Here is a 25,988-nt window from a genome sequence, read left to right as displayed (position 1 = left end):
TAACTTTAAAAGAACTTGAAGCACAGGTTTTTTACCTGGTGTATAACATTTTATACTTTTCATTTAATCATAATTATTTTCTTGAAAGGTAAGTAGTGTATGATTTTTTAAAAATAATTTTACAGATACAAAAATTATAATTAATATCACATCTTTAATGTTGGTTTTGTAAAAATTGTATATAATGTATTTATAAAACTTTTATTATAGGTATGTAGATTATTTAAATGAAAGACTACAATTATATTTTATGACAAGGATTCACTAATATACAGATTTTAGAGAAAGCTTTTATTGGCCTCGGAAGATATCAGTTATGAATGAACAAAAAGGGCTATAAAATAACCTCATAATTTAAAAATTTCAGTATATATTCTACTGGAACACACCCAGATCAATGGAAATTTCTCAGAAGAATGAGAAATGAATTTTCAAGTACAATCCCAAAAACTAACCATCAAAGTTAGGAATAACATACAAGCATCTTACAGTCGTCCAAGAAAGCAAGAATTAGAAAATTTAAAATAAATCAATAATATTTTTTTGATAGTCAAAAGATTGCTCATAAGCAGAATGTGCCAAATCCTATAATACAAACTGTCACATTTCTACCATGAAAGTTATTGAAGGTTCAGGAATATGTTTCTTTATTTGTTATAAATCAATGCAACCAATGGGTCCTGTACCGTAAAAACATCCTTTGCCATATGATATCTGTTGCAAATTATTTTATCAGTAAGGCAACTACAAAGAGTTCGTAGCTTCCATTCTTTACTGATCTTTGTGACTTCATTATTTTTCCAAAAAAAAAAATTGAATGTTAAATCCAAAAAGCTGCCAGCCTATGAGGCACGAGTGGTAGCGTCTCAGCCTTTCACTTGGAGGTCCTGGGTTTGAATTCCAGGTCAGGCATCACACATGCTACAAAATATTTATCTCATCCTCTGCATAGTCAAGCAATGAATTGCTTGACTACAGACCTGGAGGTAAAACAAACCAAAAAAAAAAAAATTCCATAAAGCTGTGATAAATCAGATGAAAGCAAATTCACTTTCCCAGTTGACAACTATTCTATGCTACAAACACTGGCAGCAAAACATATCTGGTGATGAGGAGCACCTCAAAGAAACACCTTTGAAAGGGAATATTTGTAGGTTAGTTATTTCATAAGATGTAGAGCTTTATAAAAACAGTTTCTTTATTTTTGTGGCTTATCTGCCACATTACTTACATTCTATAATACGAGTTGAGAGTAATAAAATTTCCTAATCTATAAATTAACCATTTTTACAAAATACCAGTTCTATGATGCCTTATCTAACCTCTGATGTCATAACTTCTCATTCTCAAATTATCCTTCTTATTTATAGACAAATAATATATATATTATGTATAATTTTTTTTTTTTTTACTTGATCTAGTATTTTTATAATTTCAGGTGGATTTTTGTGGTTTTTATCATGAAACAGTATTTATTTATTTTTAAATTTGTGTTAATTGCTTCATTCATCTTAAATATTATTATTCCTTTTACAAATGCATTAGATTCATGTAAGTACTCATTATTCTTTTATTAATATCAGATTTATTACTCAAGTCATGAATAGTAGTTATTTAATGAATGAATGCTATTGGAATATCAAAATATGCTGTTAAGTGGATTCTATTCTATTCAATCACTTTTCTTCCAAATAATCATATTTATGTTTGGTACCATAACCATGAATTAGCATAACGGTAGAGGGGGCCTGACACAATGTCACTACCAAAAGGTTGCATGTTCATTCCCAAGAGTAACAATTATCCCACATCACTCATACTGACATAATAGTAAAGTAAGGAATGAATTGGTTTTCTATTGTCTCCTTTGCAACTTTAAATATACTGATGGATATCTACAAACCAAGTCACTGAAATTCATGTTATATTCAACCTTACACGTAGAAAAAAACGACTCTGACTATTGTCATTGATATCTCAGGTGCAACCTATCATAAGAAAGACTGTAACATAGTGTACAACAATAAATTTATGTATCCAATGCATTTATACAGTTGTTTCTGCCCAGTAGGGAAATTCAAATTATAGTAATTAAAAAAGTTAAAATATATTAAAAAAGTAATTAAAAACAAAAGATTTTAATCAATGTTTGTCTTACATTATTAAATATGAACCAACAACTTTGATTTTTATACTTAAATAAAAACCATAAACATGCTGGAAACATTTTAATTCTTTTAAATTATTTTTTACTGTATTTAAAATTTTTTAAATTATATGTAATGTTTTTGCTACTGTGATCAGTAATAGACTTTTTTGTAACACTTTATTAAATGACAAACTAAAGCAAAGTTATTAAGTGTAGAGTTTTTAAAAGATGTTACAATACTTTCAAACACTTTTATGGCATTCATCTTCAGTGATTTAGCTGATGTTATTGCTTGAGGTTTTCTTTAGTAAGACAAATTTTTATTTAAATATGTATTGAAAAGTTAGAATAACAATTAAAATTGTGTTGGATTTGAATTGTGCCTATTCAAATATTTATCGTTGTTTTGGATTGCTGTTTGCTATTTTTTTTTATTTCAAATTTACTCCTTTTTTATAACACTGTATTAAGTAGTAGGACAGCTGCAGAGCTGTCTTTTCTCCAAATCACAAAATTGTAAAGTTTCTTCATTCAATTATGTTAACTCATGGCCTTTCCAACATGAACATTTCATAATGTTCTGAGTCTTCCTCTCCTTCTTTTATTTTGAGATTGGCATTCTGAAATTTTCTCTTCCATCTTTCAATGATGCCCATATCAAGAGCATTGTTTTATTTCTACAGGACCTGTTGCTATTGAAAACTCCTTTCACCTCCCTGATATAATTATTCAATACTTGATTAATCAAGGTTATTTGGCAGTTTCTTTTTCAAAACAACAGCTCAGCTGAATTAAATTTCAACTTTTTTAAACATCAAATTGCTTTAAAAAAACTCTCTGATGGATAGATTGTGCATAGTTTTAGATTTAAAAAAATACCTCTGTAAAATATTTTTTTTTACAATTTCATATATTGGTATAATGATACAAGAAATAGTGTTTAAAAATAATTATAAAGTTACATAAATTCATATTTTTTACTTCTCAAAGTATAAAATGCCTGTTGATGTGCAGAAAGATTAAATCTCAGCAAAGAAATAAAAGAGCTCCACAGAGATTTTTTTTTAAAGATTTTTTTATTGTCTAATTAATATCATCTTTTTCAGTGAAATTAATGGGACCACTGTTAATAGGTAATCTTAAAAAGCACTTGAAAACTCCTTAAATATGTTATGGAATGATACATTCAATCTATGTTGCTCTTGCTCATAATTAATTGTTACTTTCATTAGATTTTATAGTGGCATGTTTCATATTGTTCAAATGTGTTGAGATCTTGGTTTTTATAAGGTATGTATACAATTCTCATTTTATAAGTTTTGTATGCGAAATGTGTTTCTATGAGGGAAAATTACAAAATGTGATTCTGTTGTTGAATATAGTATCAGTATGTCTTACTTCAATCTGTAGGAGAATATGTGTAATGTCTGTCCAAATTAGTATTAGATAATAAAAAAAATGTTTTTGTACAAATAAAGAGCAAAAAAAAAATATAACAGTGAGGTTAAGAATTGGTAGGATGTAATGGGAAATAGAAAGATATGCAAAGCAAAAAGAGCAGAAAAAACTGGTGTGAGAAATATGGAAAAGATAACACAGAAAATAGAACTCCAGAGTCTTTAGTTTAGCCCAAGTATCAGGACATAATGTATTGTGAGACAACTTGCACTGAGTCTACCACAGATTTTAATATCAAATGGAAAATTTATTCTCTGTTCACATAAAATTTTTATGTAAATCTTCAGTTAGTTAAGTGCCAAAGAAAAATTGTGTTAGATATATATAAACTTATACTAATTATTATTTTTTTAAAAGTACTATCCTAATTTCACTAACATATTTTTGTCTCTTCTTTTTATATTATTTTCAGCTGAATTATTTACCATATGTCATAAATCAGATCCAAATTACCAAGAATGTATCAAGAGTAATGCTTTGTCACTGAGACCATCTCTTGCTTCAGGTTTGTATTCTTTTTTTGGTATCGGGTACTGCTAATTTAAAAATTTATTGATATTTCAATTATAGACCATTAAAGAATTGTGGACATTTTTTTTTTTTATTCAGTGTAATTATTTTAGCAGTTATTCAATAAATTATGAAAATTTGGACTTATTACGTAGGGATAAAATTATTCTGTAATATTAGATTTATATTTTCTGAAAAAATTTCTCCTATTTTATATTCATGAGCATATTTTTAAGGTGTTTATTGAGCATATTATTATTTTTAGATTTCAGGTGAAACATATTTTAATAGTAATTATAATGGCTTTCCTCTTGACAAACATTTGGAAGTATATGTGAAAGGATTTTATATATGTTATGTTTAATTTTATTAAATTTTGTGGGTGTATCTATTTTCATTAGTAAAGTTTATTGTGATTTGTAGCACCAAAATCTTTTTTAGAATATATATATATATATATTTTAAATTTCCTCATTTCAGAGGATGCAGTTAATCAAAGGTTTTTCTTGAAACTATTCTGTTGCACCTTATCTCCCTTCTTGTTTAAGCATCTTTTCTGTCCTCTGGTCTAGAGAGCTGGCACATCTACAAGGAGTGATAGGAGGACATCGAAAAAACAATCCCTTTATTTACAGAATCTTTACAAACAAATAAAAATAAAATATGAAAAATTTTAATTTAAGCCATGGATTACAGGATCATAATTATATTTCATCCCTAAAATATCTGGATTTACTAATACTTATGTATTTAACCACTGTATCTACATTACAATTTAGATAAATAATTTTATACCTACATTTTTAAACTACCAAAATTCAATCAGTATAAATTAGTCTAGCTTATGTTTATATAACTAGTATCCTCCAAACATTCTTAAAATAAAATTATTATCCCAAATGGTGCTATAAAATACAAAAATTAAATCCACTTTAATTAAAAAAATTAAAAGATTAAGATTAAATCCAAGATTAATCTTATAAATGTATAAAATCTTATAGTAACACTTTTCTATTTTTCAACATCTAAATAATTAAAATATTAGATATAAAAACATATACACCCAAAACAATAGTTTGGCAAATAAAAAATTATAATCTAGATCTATTGTTAATAATTATTAAAAGGAAGTAGAAATTTTAATTAAAATGCTTCATTTATAAATTCAGAAATAAAAATGCTAAACTAAATTAACTATGCACATGGACTTAATCTGTACATTGCTACCAAATCTATAATGCAATCAACTTAAATTTGCATAAAGAAAAATGTGAAAAAAGAGTGTGTGACTGAAGTATATGAAATAATCTTCATTTTTTCCTATAAATTATTTAATAACATTTCTAATAACATATATTTCCAGTTTGGTTTTAAGAAAGAAGTAAAAACCTTTTTTTTTATTGAAAAACAATTTTCTAACTAAATGCTGAGTTAAAAAGTCCAAATTATTTTTAAACGGTTAAACTGTAACATGATTGATTAAATAAACATAAAAATCTCTAGTACTATCTTGTTAGAAATTATAATCTGCTATTATTTACTCTGTTCTAAACATTTCCTTCTCCACAGTTATTGAAGAAATGGCTACTGCCATACTGTCTATGATGTGTTTTCAGGTTTAGAGGGTCTTAAAGATGACCTCTGCGAAAGCCCATCAGGGCTAGGAATGAAGGGGGTTGTGTGCCGATTGGGATCATCACAAGGTGGGTATCTTCCTCTACAGGGGTCAGGATGCCATTCATTGATTATTGCATATCTATCAAAAGTTTACTTCTTTTCTATTCTTTCCATAATATTTTTTCAATTGGGAGTAGATTTTATCTCTTTTCTGTTTCATGGTATAACAAAATTAAATTTTATCATTCATAAAAGTAAAACCCAAATTACGTTATAAAAATATGATAAACTATTATACACAACATTCAGTAACACAAGTGAAGCAAAGTTTATGTATTCCAGTATGTCAGCTTTTTTATGTTAATTTTTACTTAATCTCTTGTTATTGATGGATGTGGGCATTATTATTACAGTAAATTGCTAGTGTTGTATGTAATCAGAAAATCAGAATTTAAATACAAAGTGATTCAAAGAAACGGGAAATTTAAAAAATTAAATAACGTTAATGAAAAATTTTTTGTAGAAAATGAATTTTATTTCATGTAATTGTACAAATGTTGCCATTTTAGGATACACACATTTTAGTTTATTTTTTAAAGATGACATCTTGCAGGTGACTTCCTCTTTTACGTAAACACTCACGAAGTCTTTTCGTTAAATTGTTCATGGTTTGACGTAACATCTCGACTGGAATTTCCGCAATTGCTTCTCGGATCTTTGCCTTCAGTTCTTCCGTTGTAGCAGGTCTACTGTGGAACACTTTGCTTTTAAGGTGACCCCACAAAAAGTAATCGCAAGCTGAGAGATCAGGCGATCTGGGAGGCCGTCTAATGTCACCATTTCGTGAAAATGACACGTTGTCCAAACAATCGGCGTACAGCTGCCATCGATATTCGTGCAGTATGTGACGTTGCTCCGTCTTGTTGAAACCAGACTGTGTTAAGAATCGGTGGAAATCTCTTTTGTTGTTCCACAACAAAGGTTTCAAGCATGGCTACGTAACGAGCCGACGTCACTGTAATCGCAAGACCGTTGTCATCCTCAAAAAAATAAGGGCCTATAACACCGTAATATGACGTAGCACACCACACGGTCACTTTCTGGCTGTGCAACGGACGCTGGTGTAGCTGCGTAGGATTTTCTGTTGCCCAGTATCTGAAATTTTGCTTGTTAACAAATCCACTGAGGTGGAAATGCGCTTCGTCTGACATCCACAGTTCGTGAACAAACTCTTCGTTGTCATTTATCCTCTGAAGCATTACATTACAGAATTGTGCTCGCACAATTGCATCGTTCGGTTTCATTTCCTGGACGATCTGCAACTTGTATGGATGGAATTGCAAGTCCTTCACTAACATTCTTCGAACACTTGAACTATGCAATCGTAAAGATGCTGAGAGACGACGGATTGACCGATGTGGACTTCGTGTGACAGCATCTTGTAAAGCTTGAACATTCTGTGGTGTACGGACGGTTCGTCCGTACACCACAGAATGCCTCACGGCCTCCAGGCCGTGAGCGAACCGCTCACGGCCTGGAGGTTTCTTTTTCATTGCCAAACCGCTTTCCTCAAAATTAGATATCCATGTTTTAATTGTATGTGTTGATGGAACACGGTCGTGCCGTCCCAGATTAAATTGATGGCGAAATTCTCTACGCGCTCCCTCCACACTGTCATTGTTTTTGTAAAACGCTTTGATAGCAAATGCACGTTGCGCACCACTCCAAGGACCCATGACAACTAAATCGCAGGTTAGGTTAGAGAGGCTTTCTTTTTCCTGTTTAGCCTCCGGTAACTACCGTTTAGACAATTCTTCAGAGGATGATATGTATGAGTGTATTCTTGTACATTCTCAATTCGACCATTCCTGAGATGTGTGGTTAATTGAAAACCCAACCACCAAAGAACACCGGTATCCACGATCTAGTATTCAAATCCATGTAAAAATATCTGGCTTTACTAGGACTTGAACGCTGTAACTCTCGACTTCCAAATCAGCTGATTTGGGAAGACGTATTAACCTCTAGACCAACCCGGTGGGTAGATTAGAGAGGCTGGTGCCACTTATCAAGTAGTCCAATCGCCCACGGCTACCAACACAACTTTCAAAATTTCCCGTTTCTTTGAATCACTCTGTATATTAAAATTAAAGTCCAGTAAATTCTGAGCATTTATCAGATATGAATAGCTCAATAAAAGAATAATGCTGTTAATTTAATTTTGAGAAAAAAATTTAAAGCACATGAGTTTTACGTCTCTTACACAAAATAATTTTTTCTATTGAAAATCATTTATTTAAATTAAAAAAAATTGTTTTTTTAACAGGCATACAAAGTTTAGACATACCATCATTAGAACCAATGGCTATACCTGAATTTTCAACAATAAAAGGATCTGGAGATGTGTCACTGGATTCAAAATTTACTAATCAGAAAGTTTATGGGTTTACAGGTTATAATATTACAAATTTAAGGTAATTAAACATTTTAATATATCTATGATTACAGGGCCTCGCTATATTTTGCGGGGCCTTCTCTCATATGAAAGAAACTTCGAAAAATTACACATTATGTTTTTTAATACTTAATGTAATTTCTATAAATTGGTTCAATATATAAATTGTTAATATTCCATTCCACAATTCTAAAATCAATAAATTACAGAATAATACAATTTAAATGAGATTTAATCTAACTCGCTCATTAATAAAGTTATTTATAACATCGTCATAATTTATTTTCTTAGCGATTTGATGTTCGATGGAAATTATAGCCAGCAAGAAAGACGTTCTTGAGAGTTTTGCAAGAAGTTCTTTATCAGTTTCAATTTTGAAAGTGATCCGTCTGCTGATGCAACCGTAACAGAGTTAGTTAATAAAACTTTGAACGCAATAATTGTACTTGGATAAATATCCATTAATTTATTTGCTACTACGTATTCTAGTAAATTAAAAGGTACATTCCTCTGGGACAGTATGTCATAATATAAATAATTCTTTATAAATAAATTGCCATAAAATACGATTTTCCAATGTCTTCGATATACTTAATACTTTATATAAGCCTTAATATTTCCTCCAAATTCACACAAGAATCTAAAAATGACCGATATTTGTTCTTGATGACTAACAACGGTCAAGTATAATAAAATAACATTTAGCATGTAATATCAGATCTACAATATTATTTTGAATGTGTTGTTCCATATCAACAATCAATTCATTTTGATTCATATGAGTTAGGTAAGAATTTAATTTTTTACCCATAAGCTTTTTCTCTGAACATCGTATTAAATCATCTTTCAAAACTGGATCAAATTCTGCAATTAATTCCACAAGAGCCAAAAAATTACTATTATGACCTGTATACAGCGTATCACTGCTACCTCAAATACTAAATTATGTTCTGCTAAATACATTAATGATGCGACAATTCGTTTTAAAACATGCAATCTCTTTGTTTTATGATTTATTAGCTTTTGCAGAGCCTGATCAACTGTATTGTTTGTCTTTAAACTGGATAACATTTGTGTCCAAGAATGCATGCATTTATTATGTACGATGTTTCGTTCATGAAATTTTAATTATTCACTTACGTGCCGCTAATCGGAAAAACCTTTACTGTTAAAAAATTGTCGTCACAGGAAAGCAACTTTTGTCTGAAGATTTGAAATATATAAGCCATCTTATATTTTCTTATCTCCATTTGCCACTGTTCTCACATAATTTGTTGCGGAAAACATCTCTTGTCTGCATCTTTTGGAAAATCATTTGAAATTGAAACACAAGGTGGACCACATTGAAAAATTAATGTTCTAGTAGCATGATTTAATATTTTTGGCCCCGTGGCTGGGTCATCAGTGGTAAATAATTCATCTATTTCCTTCTTTTGCAATCCGCTTTCATGTTTCCATTTGTGATTGTTAGGCATTCACTAGATAATGTATCAGGTGATTTGCATTCTCTACTTATTTCGACAGATACTTCTTCGTTTTGTGTTAATGCGAAATTCTCATTATCAACATCAACAGTAAAAAAAAGATCTTATCTATTACGTTAATTTATAACAAACCTCTTAGCCTGTTAGTTTTGAATCTAAATAATAGTAAGAGGTAATCAATTCTACCTGTGTAGTTTATTTTTTATTTAATCTTTAAAAAATTAACTGATTTTAATGCATTGATTCCTTTCTTTAAAAAATAAACGTTCTAAGACATTAGTTAAAATAAAGATATCAAAATGTGCATTAATAATTTTTTTACATTTATAAGTAACTATTGATTACTTTTCTGTACTTTAAAAAGCTTTAGTATATTTGAACATGAAAGGATGTCCCAAAATAAGACACATTTACATGTTAAGCATGGGAATTAAAGTCATGATAGAATATGTCTGGTTTCTTAACTGTTGTTATCAGTTCTATTTTTCTTTAAGATTGCTAGTACACCAGAAGCTGATTTGTCATATGCCATTAATATATTTATTCTTTAAAAGCTAACTTTCAGTTGCATCTTATAGAAATTTACAGCATTACAAAAGGTTTAAGTTAATCCATTATTACTGATGTGTACTTCTTTTTTATATAATAAAAACTAGAGATGTTACTGTTTAAAACAGTAAACAGAAGTACCATACTACTTTTATGTAAATAAGGTACTTTTTCTGTTAGGTAAACAAATGTGGAGAAAATAGAAATGAAATTTTTAAGGAGTACACATAGCTATTTTATTCATTACTCATTTTAGTATAAGACTATTTTACTGAACACCAACCAATAATCATTTTTATTATTATAAGTTATGATTTTATACAAAAAAAAAATTGAAGTATTTATAACTTATTTAAATAGTCAATTTAATGATTTTTTAAAATTATTTTCAGTGTTTCACCAGATTTGCTTAACTATAGATTAAATATCAGACATCAATCATTATCAATAAAAGGAAACTACAAAATTAATGGTACAATTAATAATTTGCCAATATTTGGTAGTGGAACCAACCAGTTAGATTTCAGTGAGTACTTAATAAAAACTAAATTTTATTAATTTATTTTATGAAATCTAAGGACTATGTATTATTATTTCTTGTTTTGCGTTAAAAAATAAAAATTCCTTATTTTTAAAGAAATTATTTCTACAAATGTTATAACCTTATACAGTAACTTGACAGGTCTGGTAAACTTATTGTTGGCAGGTAATATAATTATTAAACGTAGTTTTGGCAATAGTTGTTTCATTTTATGAATAGCTTTTCTGATTCATGAAAGTATTTCATCAAAGAAGAAAGAATTTTTATTGCTACATATTCTTAATATCTTTACTTTTATGTTAAGAAGTATATCAGCCAGAGTTTCCAAGTAAGGCTTTTTTTTGTCTTCAGTCATTTGACTGGTTTGATGCAGGTCTCCAAGATTCCCTATCTAGTGCTAGTTGTTTCATTTCAGTATATCCTCTACATCCTACATCCCTAACAATTTGTTTTACATATTCCAAACCTTGCCTGCCTGCACAATTTTTTCCTTCTACCTGACCCTCTAATATTAAAGCGACTATCCCAGAATGCCTTAATATGTGGCCTATAAGTCTGTCTCTTCTTTTAACTGTATTTTTTGAAATGCTTCTATCTTCATCGATTTGCTTCATCACTTCATTTGTCACTTTATCCACCCATCTGATTTTTAACATTTTCCATTTTAACTGCATTTCAAAAGGTTCTAACCCTTTCTTCTCAGGTACTCCGATCATCCAAGTTTCACTTCCATATAAAGCAACGCTCCAAACATATACTTTCAAAAATCTTTTCCTGACATTTAAATTAATTTTTGATGTAAACAAATTATATTTCTGACTGAAGGCTGGTTTTGCCTGTGTTATTCGACATTTTATATTGCTCCTGCTTTGTCCATCTTTAGTAATTCTACTTCCCAAATAACAAAATTCTTCTACCTCCATAATCTTATCTCTTGCTTTTTTCACATTCAGTGGTTCATCTTTATTATTTCTACTACATTTCATTAATTTCGTTTTGTTCTTGTTTATTTTCTTGTGGTAGTTCTTGCGTAGGACTTCATCCATGCCGTTCATTGTTTCTTCTAAATCCTTTTTACTTTCAGCTAGAATTAATATATCATCAGAAAATCGTAGCATCTTTATCTTTTCACCTTTTACTGTTACTCTGGATCTAAATTGTTCTTTAACATCATTAACTGCTAGTTCTATGTAAAGATTAAAAAGTAACAGGGATAGGGAACATCCTTGTCGGACTCCCTTTCTTATTACGGCTTCTTTCTTATGTTCTTCAATTATTACTGTTGCTGTTTGGTTCCTGCAAACGTTAGCAATAGTTCTTCTATCTATATATGAATCATAATTTTTTTTTTAAATGCTTAACATTTTATTCCAGTCTACATTATCGAATGCCTTTTCTAGGTCTATAAATGCAAAATATGTTGGTTTGTTTTTCTTTAATCTTCCTTCTACTATTAATCTGAGGCTTAAAACTGCTTCCATTGTCCCTATACTTTTTCTGAAACCAAATTGGTCTTCTCCTAATATTTCCACTCTCCCTTCAATTCTTCTGTACAGAATTCTAGTTAAGATTTTTGATGCATGGCTAGTTAAGCTAATTGTTCTGTATTCTTCATATTTATCTGCTCCTGCTTTCTTTGGTATCGTGACTATAACACTCTTTTTGAAGTCTGACAGAACTTCCCCTTTTTCATAAATATTACACACCAGTTTGTATAATCTATCAATCGCTTCCTCACATGCATTGCGCAGTAATTCTACAGGTATTACGTCTATTCCAGGAGCCTTTCTGCAATTCAAATCTTTTAATGCTCTCTTAAATTCAGATCCCTCCTTGTTCTTGTTTCTCCCCTTTCACTCTTTGACTTGTTCTTCTTCCTGTATAACACCATTTTCTAATTCATTTCCTCCGTATAACTCTTCTATATATTCCACCCACCTATTGCCTTTGCCTTTCGTATTATAAATCAGTGTACCATCTTTGTTTAACACATTATTAGATTTTAATTTATGTACCCCAAAATTTTCCTTAACTTTTCTGTATGCACCGTCTATTTTACCAATGTTCATTTCTCTTTCCACTTCTGAACACTTTTCTTTAATCCACTCTTCTTTCGCTAGTTTGCACTTCCTGTTTATAGTATTTCTTAATTGTCTATAGTTCCTTTTACTTTCTTCATCACTAGCATTCTTATATTTTCTACATTCATCCATAGGTACAAAATATTGTCTGAAATCCAAGGTTTTCTACCAGTTCTCTTTGTTCCGCCTAAGTTCGCTTCTGCTGATTTAAGAATTTCCTTTTTAACATTCTTCCATTCTTCTTCTACATTTTCTAATTTATCTTTTTTACTCAGACCTCTTGCGATGTCCTCCTCAAAAATCTTCTTTACCCCCTCTTCATCAAGCTTCTCTAAATTCCATCGAATCATCTGACACCTTTTCTTCAGGTTTTTAAACCCCAATCTACATTTCATTATCACCAAATTATGGTCGCTATCAATGTCTGCTCCAGGGTAAGTTTTGCAGTCGACGAAAAGATTTCTAAATCTTTACTTAACCATGATATAATCTATCTGATACCTTGTAGTATCGCTCGGCTTTTTCCATGTGTATACTCTTCTATTATGATTTTTAAAATGGGTGTTGGCAATTACTAAATTATACTTCGTACTAAACTATATAAGTTGGTCCCCTCTTTCATTCCTTTTGCCCAGCCCTTTATTCACCCACTATATTACCTTCCTTGCCTTTTCCAATGCTTGCATTCCAATCTTCAACTATTATTAAATTTGCATCTCCTTTTATGTGTTCAATTGCTTTGTCAATTTCTTTGTATACACACTCTACCTCATCATCTACATGGGTGCTTGTAGGCATATAAACGTTAACAATTGTTGTTGGTTTAAGTTTAGATTTTATCCTTATTACAATGATTATATCGCTTATTTTCATCATTATGAAACCTACTCCTGCTTGCCCATTATTTGAAGCTGAATTAATCATTCTAAAATCACCTGACCAAAAGTCGTTTTCTCTTCCCACCGAACCTCACTAATTCCTACTACATCTACATTTATCGTATCCATTTCCCTCTTTAAATTTTCTAACTTACCATTTTTTTTTTAGACTTCTAACATTCCACGCTCCAACTCGTAGAATGTTATTTTTTAATTTTCTGGTGACCCCTTCCTTAGTAGTCCCCACCTGGAGATCCAAACAAGGGACTAGTTTACCTCCAGAATATTTTATTAAGGAAGGCTTATATGCTATATCATCATATATATGATATATGATGATATATAGCATCATTGCTATATGAAAATGCAGAGGGCTACATTTTCTTGGAAAAAAAGCAGCTGTAGTTTTCCATTGCTTTCAGCTGCACAGTACTCAGAGGACTGAATGATGTTCATGCTGCCCTCTTTCAGGAATCATTCCTCAGTCTGGCTCTCAACAGATACCTCTCTGATATGATTGCATCTTCGGTCCAGCAACTCTGATCACTGAGCACTCAAGCTCCCTCACCAATGTCAAGGTCTCATGATTCATAGAGGGAGCAAGTAAGGCTATATCAAACAAATCATTTATTTACCAAATTTTAGAAAAAAAAAATTACAGCACTGTTGATGACTGGAAACATAATTTTTAGTTATATAATTGTTAATTTTTATTTTTATTACTACTAACTTTGACAAGCATTTTAATGAGGTAGATGTTTCCCTGCTGGGAATTGAACCAAAGATAGCTGATCTAAAAGCTAGTATAGTAAACCACTACATCAAGTGTCTGGCCTTCTAATAGATTACTAGGGAAGTCTGTTAAATTATCTACAAATATGCAAACTTTTCACCACAAATATTAATGCCTACATAATCCAAATATACTGAGTCCAACTTTTGCATGAATTTCTTCCAGCTAATCATCTTAATTTAAATTGATAAATAAGTGATTTATTTGATGCTGAAAGTATTTGATAAAATATTGTAATCAGATAAAGGATGATTTCATTTAAATGTTTACATTAACCTCCTGTATTGCAAAGAATAGTTAGCTCTAGGTGACTAGACAACTTATTGAAAGTAGAATTTGCTTTTGTTGTTTTGTTTTGGCAACTGTTAATTTATGAAAAATTTCATTGATGTAAGGAGCACATTCATATCAGTTTGAAAATCAATGATTTATCAACTGCTAATTCGATTTTCATATTGATTATTTTGGTAAGAAAATCACCAATATTATCATATTGCTGCTCAAGATGATGTTTGGAATGAAAAAAATTGAGAAAAACAGGGTTCCTCCCAGTCTGATATAATAGAATAGGTATTAGTTTTAATCAAAAACCTTCTCATTGCTAATTTTTGTTCATTTTTACTAATATGACAACACAAAATAAATGATAATCATTTACTCAAACAAACATTTATTTTTTAATTTATAAACAGATGCAATAAAAAGCCTAGCAAAATATTCATATACAGAAAATGTGTTTAATATCTGATGTTATATACACATTGAGGATGATAAGATATCTTAAAAATTAATGGCCGTAAACAATTTTAAGTGCTGATGAGGTGATTAGCACTGGTGCTGGAGGCATGCTTTCATCCATCTTATCAGATTAATTGTGGCAAAAACAATTCCGTTTGTGAGCATCTGGAATTGGCACCAGCAAAGGAATCTTAATCTTGAATGGCATTATAAAATAACTGTATTGGCTCACCATCAAGCAGCCCAAGTTGGCAGCCTGACTGGGGTTGTTGACTTCAATTCAAAAATGGTTTGGAAAGAATTGTTGGTCCTCATTTTGGCATCAAGAATTGCAAATGGCACTTATGGTGGTTAAGATCGTCCGAGAGAAGAGAAGATCCAATATTTGTCTCCAATCAGTCTTTTTCTGTGCAGGCACACTCCTTATATATTAATTAGGCTGAATGATATGTAACTCATGATGGGTTTGATTGTATGTAATGTCGATGACGTTCTTTTTTGTATAGTTCAAATTTTATTCTATAGGCTTTGCTACAGTACCGTAATAGAAAAGAAACTAAATAATACAGATAGTTTGCAGCAGTGGTTGTTTTGTTTAAGTGTTTGTGATCTTTTAAATAAAATTGTTGTGTGGATCTGTTTATTTTATTAACTGCTAGTGTTATTTTTCCCATTATAAGTTATTATATCATCGAACAGTTTTTGTTAGTTTTCAGTTTAGTGACCGTTTATAAGCAAATCATGTTGGTTTAATTTTTTGTAATGGATTTATAATGGGGAATAAACAGCGATTGCGGAAAAAATCTTGTAAAAACGAAAAACATTTGTCTCAGCTGCTGAGAAACGCTGGGATGGTAAAAAAATTGTAAAGTGATTCTGTCATTGACCCAGAACTAATACCTGGCCCATCTATTCTAATTACAAATTTGAATGTACCAAGTAGAAGAATTACTGATTTTGAACAGAGTATGGTGCATGTTCCTGATGACAGTGTACATGAACATACACGAGTTGATAAAGTACGTTTGCAGTCCTGAATTGAATAATTACTTTTTCCAACTTGTCTTTCAAAGCTGCTAATTAATCCAGACAGCTAATCACTGAAGACTTCACCAAAAAAACTAAAAAAGAGAAGAATCCAAGAAATTAGCTTAAGGAATGTTGTATGAGGCAGGAGAGTTTTAAGAAACTTGTGTAACTAAAATGTTACCTTAAAATTTGACCGATTATTTCTGAAAGTTTTAAAATTCAGGTTTTCTTGACATTCAAAAAATCATAACTTGAGTTCTAATCAAGATAAATTCATGATTATTTTTTTTTTAATTATTCAGAAAATTGTGTTCTACTGCCCCTTGCATGAACCTGGTATAGGATTTTACAGAAAATTTGTAGTACCGATCTAAATTGAAAATATAAATATTTTACCAAAAAACGAAATATAAAGAAAGGTTAAAAAAATACTTAAAGGAAATGTAAGTTATCATCAATGCAGTGGCCGCTAGACAACTCTTTTCTTTTAATTTTACTTTTTGTACAAATTTTGTAACTTTAAAACTATCCGTGCTATAGGTTTTTGAATGATGCTCTGTTTTCTACCTTCATCTACTGAAAGGGAGTAAGGGAGATGATAGAAATATGATTTTCCATTAGACACTCTCCATTATGCCACAATTGTACTGGGAAAAAATTAACTTTCTTATCCTGCATTAAAAACTTTTTTCTGGCATACTCCTCCCTTAATCTGTTATAATTTTTAGTAATTTTAATATGTTATTAGGTTGTTCATGTGTGTTTATCTTTATTTACAGCATCTATTAATTCTACAGTTCTCCTCGCTGGTGTTAAAAAAAAAGTAGATTCTGAACAAAGATTTTCTTTGAATGCCATCAAATTCACTATTACTAATATCAAAAATGTAAAAATTATTATGAAAAATTTGTTTAATGGGGATGAAAAAAAAGGTAAGTTGAGTTATTTTTATAGGTTATGAAGTCTAATTAGTCGATGTTCTTACTCAAGTTAAGAACAGAATGTTTACTTCACTCTTTATTATGTAAATACAATTTGTTTACAATATGCTAATGTAAAAAAAAAAACAAAACTCATTTAATCAATCTCTAATGTGAATTATATATACTTTTGATCTAAAGAAAGATATATGGTTACATGATTTTTTTTTTTTTTAAGATGTGGAGGAACTCTATTTACGGGTGCCTAGGTACTGCTGGACTCGCTAACAGGTTCTGCAAGATGATATTAAGTGCGCATGTGTGCCTGCGCCCTCCTGGAAACTGCTGAAGTGGCATTACTTCAGGAGGGCGGTCTAATGCCCACACATACATTCGGATACCACTAACATAGGTGAAACCCATACAATCAACAAAATACCTGAAGAAACAAGCAACAACCAAAAACACCACACATGCATCATTGTGACACAACTCTATCAAAAGCAAAGGAAACATCCGCAGCAATCACAAATAAAAATCATACCCACTCCCCTCACAAAAACACACACACACACACACACACACAGCAATGTACACAAAATAACACTTACCATTTACAGCCACTGTACAAATACGATCTGTAGCCTCCATGGCTTGTCAGAAACTGCATTAAACTATATCCCAATGAGCCATGGGTTCTCCTATACCAGCCTCCGATGTCTCTGATTAAGCGGTATGTCCATCATCCTTTCGTTTCTCTGTCCTAATAATGGTATTGCCAGATTTGCATTCTCCTCTGTGATCTCAACCGTTAATCGCCTTTTATCCACAGGGAGCAAAGGTCCCTGTTGTAGTGTTTTCTTTAGCATGATTATCAAATGTATGGTCATAAGCCACGCCAGGGCTTCTGCCGCTTCCCTGGAAACTGTGCGATGTGCGGATATTATCCTTAAATAGCTTCTTCTATGCACTACCTCTAATTTGTCTAAGTATTTGGCATATCTTATCACACTGGCCCATATCTCGGCCCCATATAGCATTGTAGAGTATGCTGTCCTGGCCAGCAACCTCCTCTGCAGTTAGGAAGGAGACCAGCTATCAGCCTCAACCCTATGGCCTGGGCTCCAAACCTCAACCTTGGATTCACCCAAAGACCAAGGTATTTTATCGCCGACCTTGAGGTAATACTTCTGTTTTCATGTGTGAACTTCAACACCAGTCTCTTATTCACAAAGAAAAGTTTTTTTTTTCTTTCAAGTGTGAACTTAAGCACCAGTCTCTTTTTGACAAAGGATATCGCCACCGCCTCTTGTCTTCTCTGGACCCAGCATAAGCCATTCAATCTTTAATTACTTGGTAGGAGTCTCTTATCTTGTCAATGGCTTCCTCTCTAGTGACTGCCTCCACCACTAAAGCGATATCGTCAGCATAGCCTACCAACATAAAATCCGGCGGGAGGGTAACTCGAAAAACCTCATTGTACGCTAAATTCTAAAGGATCGGTCCAAGGATTGACCCTTATGGCACTCCTCTATGCAGTCTTTTCTCAACTTATCCGTCTTGCAGTTGGCATACCAGCCTGCGTTGCATTAGATATGATTGTACCATCTTTCACAGATAAGACGGAACCCGATTCTCTTCTAGAGGCCTCATTATGGAAACTTGAGAAACGCAACTGAATGTGTTTCTTACGTCTAAGGTAATGAGGGCACACATTTCACGCCTCGTGGCCCTTCTCGCTGTGTCACAGCTACAGCGTCTAAGGCGGATCTCCACTTTTGGAAGACATACTGACTTTGAGAGAGCCTGTCCGCCTCTTCCACAGCCTCAGTAATCCTGTGCTGAAGCATATGCTCTACCAGTTTGGCAAACACATCTATCATAGCCAGTGGCCAGTATGAGGAGGGAAGCTCCAGATCCCTCCCTAGTTTAAGTGCAACTACCAGCCGCTGGCATCTCCAGCTCTTGGGACAAGACTCCCTGTGTAAAACAAGTATTGTAGACATCAAGGAAGATCTCTGGCTCCACCCTGACCGCCATCTTTATCACCATATTTGGCAACAGGTCTGGGCCTGGTGCCTTCTTTAGAGGCATGCGCATTGCTGCATCTATTAATTCACCTTTGAAGGGGGTGGAGACTCATCTTTACCCCTATCATCCGTGGCTAAACCTTTTCCACAAGGGAAGAGTCTGTCTATTATAACTTGGACTTCCTGGGTGGCCTGTGTAAGAGGGGCTCTGGTTCTCAGCATTCTTTTTACCAGAATGCTACACGGCCTCCCCCATGGGTCTGATTTAACTTCTGTAATTAGCTTCTTCCGAGCAGTTCTCTTTGCTCCTGACTGCATTTGACTAAGTCCTTCTTGGCTTCCTTACACTGGGCTGCACATATGTCTCTCAGGAGATTGATGTGAGCCCTCGTCATCTACCTTCAGCGTTTTGACACACTCTTCTTTTTGTTCCACCTCACTTGTCCGCCAATATGTGGGAGGTTGCCCCTTTCTAGTATATCTCTGAGGGAGACTTCCACATGCCACCACTCGTTACATGCAACCTAACGATTTTTAAAGATAAAAGCCTAACATTCCATAAAAATAGTAAAAAATATAGAATTAACTGTGTGAATGAAATGTTTCTTCCTCTACTGGAGGTATAATTCAAAATTTTAACTTTGCCTACTCATCTGGATAGTTTTGGAGCCAATTGTAGTGTTGAAGAAATTTATATATATTGTTCCCAATTCAGTGACATAATTTTATAATACCTAATTGGGTGTTCATATGAATTTGTGGCCTTATATCGCTTGCATTTAACAAGCACATTTTGGAGTTCCTCTAACATAATACTTTTATCCAACTCATGCACAGACTGCTGTCCACTGCAATCATTATAAACCACTCTAGAAGGTTTGTGATACCACTTCATGATTTGCTTCTTTGCGTACGTTACAGATCTGTAAACACAATTTTTCTATCCCTCTTAATTTAAAAAAAATTACGCTTCAAAAAGAATTAAGGGAAAATATAGTTAAAATCTGTAGAATTTATAATTTTGCATGGTCATACCTGTGTTCAAATGATTTTGCTGATGCTTTTCTTTTATAAATAGCCTCAGTCACTTCCCGAATTAATGCCCAACAGTAATAGTGAACCTAATATTAATAATACCTACTAATAATAACCTATTACAGTAATACAGTAATAGTGTCAGCTAGCATGTTAGTATTCCATTTCCTTTTATGGCGGCTTTCCATCACCAAAATGTCTCGGCTGGTTCTTGTGAGTGGAGGAAATGTATTTTCAAAGACATATTACATTCCGTAGTTCTGTGTGAAGTAAGAAGTTGATTAACAATATCTGTTGAGGACCAACAGATATTCCTTCTTTAATTTTTCCTTCACTTGCATTTAAAGATTTCTGCCTGATGTACAAAAATCTGGGTCTATCCTTCTTCATTGCTTTTATAAAATTTTTCACTTGTCCTAGCTTGATATGGAGAAGGGGTAAAAATAATTTTTTTGGGTTCAACTAAGGGCTCATGAATAATATTTTTCCCATTTGGAGTTAAATTGTCTCATTTCTTCCACTGTTTGATAACATAACGTTTATCCCTTGCACTTGTTAAACAAAAGTAACAATCAGTTACACGATCCTTTGGTTTACACCAAACCAAATACACCAAATAGCACAGCCTTCCATGTACCTTTCAGCCTTCCTCTTAAATATACAGAACAATTAATGCATACTATATGAGGAGCCCACATCTTATCCTGATCATCAATTTTACATTGAAATTAAAAATTATATGCTTTTTTAATTTAAGGTGTAATGTTTTTTCTATTTGATTTTATGGTAAACTCACCACATAATAACAAAAGGCATCCACATCATTTAAACAATATTGGGGCATTGTGACACTACATTGTTAGCAAACCTAAGACAGCGATAAGACTAAACAAAATTAATTCATTCCTAAATCCAATGCTTAATACAAACAATACAGCTGTGTTTTCAGCTACATGTTTTGACCTGCACAGGCATGATTAATCTTTTCCATGAAGACTCAGTATTAGATATGATGTCATAATATGCGACTATAATATGATTTAATTCTTTGTCTAGTATTGTTTATTTATAGATTACAAATTATGTTAACAAGTTAAACAATAAAAAATGAGCTAACAATATAGGAGCTTAAAATGCTAACTATATGTTGAAAAATGAAAAAAACTTTTAATAAAAATTTAAGAATTTTTCAAAAATGGTGGATGATAGAAAGATTCTGAGTTCATATTCGTTTCCAGCATCAAAAAAACAGATTTAAATCATTTATCACATGTTAGGAAACAAAAATTATGTTATCAGTGTAATTTATTAATAATCATCATAGCACCAGAATTATTATAAACTAGTAATTAATTTAAAAAAAAAAAACTTACTGGTTTTACCCTTTTTAAATTCCGCAAATGTTTACAAAACAATTTTTCACCATATTTGGGAGCACTGCCACAATTTTTTCAAAGGGGTATCATATTGTGAAACCCCTCATAGTTCCAAGAAGTCACTGTGAACATTTTTTTTCATATCAAATTTTTGTTTGATTATATTGAGGATGTTGACTCCATACAAGAACAGAAATACTTATATTGCCAGAAGATGATGTAGCTTTTAACCTTCTCAAAATTTGTGGCCAATTGCTCCTTTAATTTCTTTTCTGATTCTTCACTATACTCCTCTTCATGTTCCTACAATAAATCAGTATAAGGGACAAATTTCTCATCCACTGATAAACCATTCCTTCTCAATTTTCTGTTTCAACCAGGCTCCTGTAGCTTAACCTGTACCCTAATTCCTTTCTCTTTAACTGTTCTTCCTTGTCACTGTCTTCTACAAAAAAATACAGGTTTCTTTCAATTTATTAATTTCTAAAGAATTTTATTTTTTTTTGTAACTGATGAAAATGATACCACAGCATCCATATCTTGCCACAGGCTCGCCCTATGCGTTTAAAATAATTTAAATTATATATAGTCTCTGGTACCTACATTATTTCATTAAAAACCTCCAAAATAACTCTTGCAAAGTTTAAGGATTTTTATCTTTGGTTTTATTAATTAAAAAAAGAATCAGATTATTACATTTTTAATTAATGTAAACGATCTATTTTGGTGCAATAAAACACTTTTTAAGTCCTTGCTTTCCTTCTTTATTTCATCAATCTTTTTATTTTGCTCATCTAAAATTGATGAGATTTTTAAATTACTAATTTCCTTCTGAATTACTTGCTCTATATTTTTGTATATCTTTTTTGAAATTTTCAAAAATTCTTCCAATATATTAATTTCCACTGTCATATCTAATGAAATGGATAAGTAAATAAAATTAATAAATTTTATAAAATTAATTACATAATGAGTAGGTTAAATTTATTGTACCAGAATATCATTCTAAATAGATTTTAATTATTCTGCTGGTATACAATAAATAACACATCAAGATATTCAATAAACAAGGAAAGAAAATCACTATCCCTCACTTTCTTTTGCTCTCAAATTGTACCCAATGAAAAATATTTGTATACATTTTTAATTTCTACATTGGCATTTGTAATTTTAATGATAAAATCTTTCTTTATAGTTGACATTTGAATATCATGTCAGTTGTTGGTTAAGATTTCTTAATAGAGATTTATGAATGATTATTAGGCTTTTACTTTTCTTGTTGTTTGTTCTTATTTATCAAAAATAACATAAATTTTCATGACTATTACCTTAGATTTGTTTTTACTCATGTTTTACGGTGAATGAAGTAATTTGTGAAAACCAAACCTTGGGTGGCATGCATTACCACAGTTACCATATCTAGAGCCATTTAATTGATTTTATACTACAAGTGCATCAAACAAAGAAGATTGAATCTGTATTTCATATATCAAATTATCCTGGATTAATATATTATGTGCTGTTATCACAGAGTGACAAGAGGCACCTCAAACACAAGTTGGCTCTGAAAAGGATCATTTAGTAAATTTTTTGTCAGGGTGACTCGATGCCTGTGGCATGCTGGCATAACCCTTTAAAAGGATGAAAATGATTTTAAAAGAACCATTTAGTTTATGAGTTTCTGGAGTTAACAACAGTGAAAGCTGGCTTGCCTGGAAATCTTTAACTCAAAATTATTCTTAAAAGCCATTTTAAAAATCTTAGTTTATATTTAAATCCATTTAAACATAAGATTTTCGTGCTTCTTTCTCTTGCTATATATGGGGCTTCATTAGGTGCCGAAGGTGTAGTGGTTGTTGCTGACCACAAAACAGCAGTCTTATGCTCCTGAAAACAATATCCATTTTTATGAATAAAAGCATCCTAAATTTAATTTAAGAGGAAAGTGAGAAGTAAAATAGTTAACTTCTTCCCTAAACCAAATATATTTCCTATCAACATGTAAAGCAAACAGATTTAAATGATGGTTTAATCTGTTTTAAACAAAATTTGTACAAAGGTATAGTAGAAAAAAATCATTAAACACAGTAGTATCAAAATCAGTCAAAATTGTTTTTTTATGTTATAAAATATCATTTTAATTGGTAATATGCCTTACCAAGATAAATATAGGTAGTAAATATTACATCCACCATTCCTTATTAGTTAAATAAATGATTGAGCATGGATTCAGTTATATATATGTTACTGATTCTTAATGTCAGCCCACAGTGCTGATCTAGGGGTTAACTCGTCAATGCAAATTAGCTGATCTCAAAGTTGAGAGTTCTAAAGTTCAAATCTTAGTAAATGCAGTTTTTTTTATACAGAATACTGGTGTTCTTTTGTGGTTGGTTTTCAATTAACCACAAATAACAGGAGTGGTCAAACTGAAAGGGGTACAAGACTACACTTCATTTACATTCATAGATATCCTCATTCATCCTCTGAAGTAATACCTTATGGTGGTTCAGGAGGCTAAACAGAAAAAAGAAAGATTCTTTATATCAGTTTTTGAGATACAGTCATTATTTCTAACAGGGACTTTTACTTCCTGTAAAAAAAGGCCATTGAAAAATTTGAGAACAAAATTTGTTCACTTTTTTGTCAATAAATACTGGCATGTAATAAATCCTGACTTAAACAGGTTTTTAAGTTTCATAACAATCTTTGCCTGGAGAACTTTTGTTTACATCACAATGTACTATCACTCGCACTAATGAACCAGTATCTTCAAACAAAAAAAAAACCCCAAAATTTTCTTTGTAGGTATTTAACTGATTATTGAATTTGGGCTGGTAATATTTTTCATTTGATTCCATTCTAACATGTGAAAATCTTTAACCTCCATCATTACTTTTTAATCTTTACCCAAATCTTTAATCAAATATGACAATTGAAAATGATAACTTTTGCCATTCTTGTTTGCTTAGGATTTTGGGGTTCATTAGTCATTTTCTTTTATCCATTAATGGTTTGCAATTTAGCTGGTAAGCAAACTTTCTGTACAACTATAAGCAGTTTGCATTGAACATTTATCACATATGGAATTAATAACTATTCCTTCAATCCAGCCAATAGTCAGTCTATGGACAATTTTAATTTTTCTCAGAATTAACCAATTCTATGATGGAGTAATACTTTTTGTACAACCACAATTGTCCTTTCTTTGAGATTGTTAGGAATTAATTTGAAAAAAAAAATTAAAACAGCATCAATACTCAAGCTATCATTGCATTCAGGATGTATTTGTCATTGTGTCACACATATGTTTTGTAAGGAAAACATCTTTTAAACCTCTTCTTTGAGTTGTAGCAATCAATTTTTATGCTTTATGTCATGTCTGCCGATTCATGTAATTACTGTGCTAGTCACTGAATTCACTCAGAATGATCATTATTCTAACCAAAATCACATACTAATTTGGCTGTCAGGAGTCAGACACTGTATATTTACAAGATAAATAAATAATATAATTCACATTCTGAGAATTTAGAACACATTATTCTGAGAATGTAGAAACAAAGAAGTCCTGTATTTTCATATTCAGATTAATGTTCATATTATTGTATGTGCTTTCAATAGATTACTCGTATGTATATTAAACATTTTTATTTTCATGTAATATTGTATAGATTTATTTTGAGGAGTGTATATAGTTCACTGAAATTGTATAATTAACAAAAGATAAATTATAATTTCATTTACTTTTTTAATTATGGTTTTCTTTTTTTTAATTTAATTTTTAATATTTCAGGTGATGACATGAATGATTATTTAAATGAACAAAGAAAAACTATAATTAAAGTGTGGCTAGCATCCATCAGTCAGTCAATTAGCGCTGCTTTAAAAGATGCAGTTAGTAAGCTGTTTGATTCATTCCCATATCAAACTCTTTTCCCTGAATAATATAACACTTACAATACCTCCTTCTGAAAACCAGAAAAATTATTTTAAAAAATAGTAATAAAATAAAGGTACTAAAAAACTGAAATCTATTAATATCTTTTAAATATATCACAAAATTGTAGTTGTCCATTTAACCTTGAGAATACATGCTGGAGAAAGCATACCTGTATAAAGAATTTTTTAATATTACATGGATGCTAGGAAATTAGGATTTACCATTTTTACTATTTTTGACTGATAAAGTTCAATCAACTCGGCCAAATTATTTTCCTTGGAATTAAAATAAACATTGTCACTAGATAAACAGTGATGTACGTAACCTGATGGGGCCAATCGTGTAAGTATTTTTCAATAAATTTTTTCATTCATACTTATAATTTAATAAATTATCTTTCAT

The 25,988-nt window shown here is 31.3% G+C and overlaps 1 protein-coding gene across 1 annotated transcript; it reads left to right on the top strand.

Moving 5' to 3' along the window:
- LOC142333262 (protein takeout-like) lies at window positions 1-25,988 on the top strand. The gene is made up of 7 exons (XM_075380269.1): window positions 1-88; window positions 1,439-1,551; window positions 4,020-4,112; window positions 8,061-8,208; window positions 10,615-10,748; window positions 17,062-17,214; window positions 25,440-25,988. Exons 2-7 carry the CDS (start codon window positions 1,461-1,463, stop codon window positions 25,589-25,591), a joined length of 771 nt encoding a protein of 256 aa, XP_075236384.1. The 5' UTR covers window positions 1-88; window positions 1,439-1,460; the 3' UTR covers window positions 25,592-25,988.

This window comes from Lycorma delicatula, chromosome 12, assembly GCF_047948215.1.
Source record: "Lycorma delicatula isolate Av1 chromosome 12, ASM4794821v1, whole genome shotgun sequence".
In the NCBI taxonomy this organism is placed as follows: Eukaryota; Metazoa; Arthropoda; class Insecta; order Hemiptera; family Fulgoridae; genus Lycorma; species Lycorma delicatula.
The sequence above is the reverse complement of the archived record's forward strand: the minus strand, read 5'-3'. Positions and strand labels throughout refer to the sequence as shown.

Excerpts from the sequence above, each read along its gene's own strand:
- LOC142333262 (XM_075380269.1), top strand. The coding sequence starts at position 1,461 with ATGAAACAGTATTTATTTATTTTTAAATTTGTGTTAATTGCTTCATTC. Across the intron at positions 10,749-17,061 it reads AACCAACCAGTTAGATTTCA|CATCTATTAATTCTACAGTT; the intron begins GTGAGTACTTAA and ends CTTTATTTACAG. Across the intron at positions 17,215-25,439 it reads TAATGGGGATGAAAAAAAAG|GTGATGACATGAATGATTAT; the intron begins GTAAGTTGAGTT and ends TTAATATTTCAG.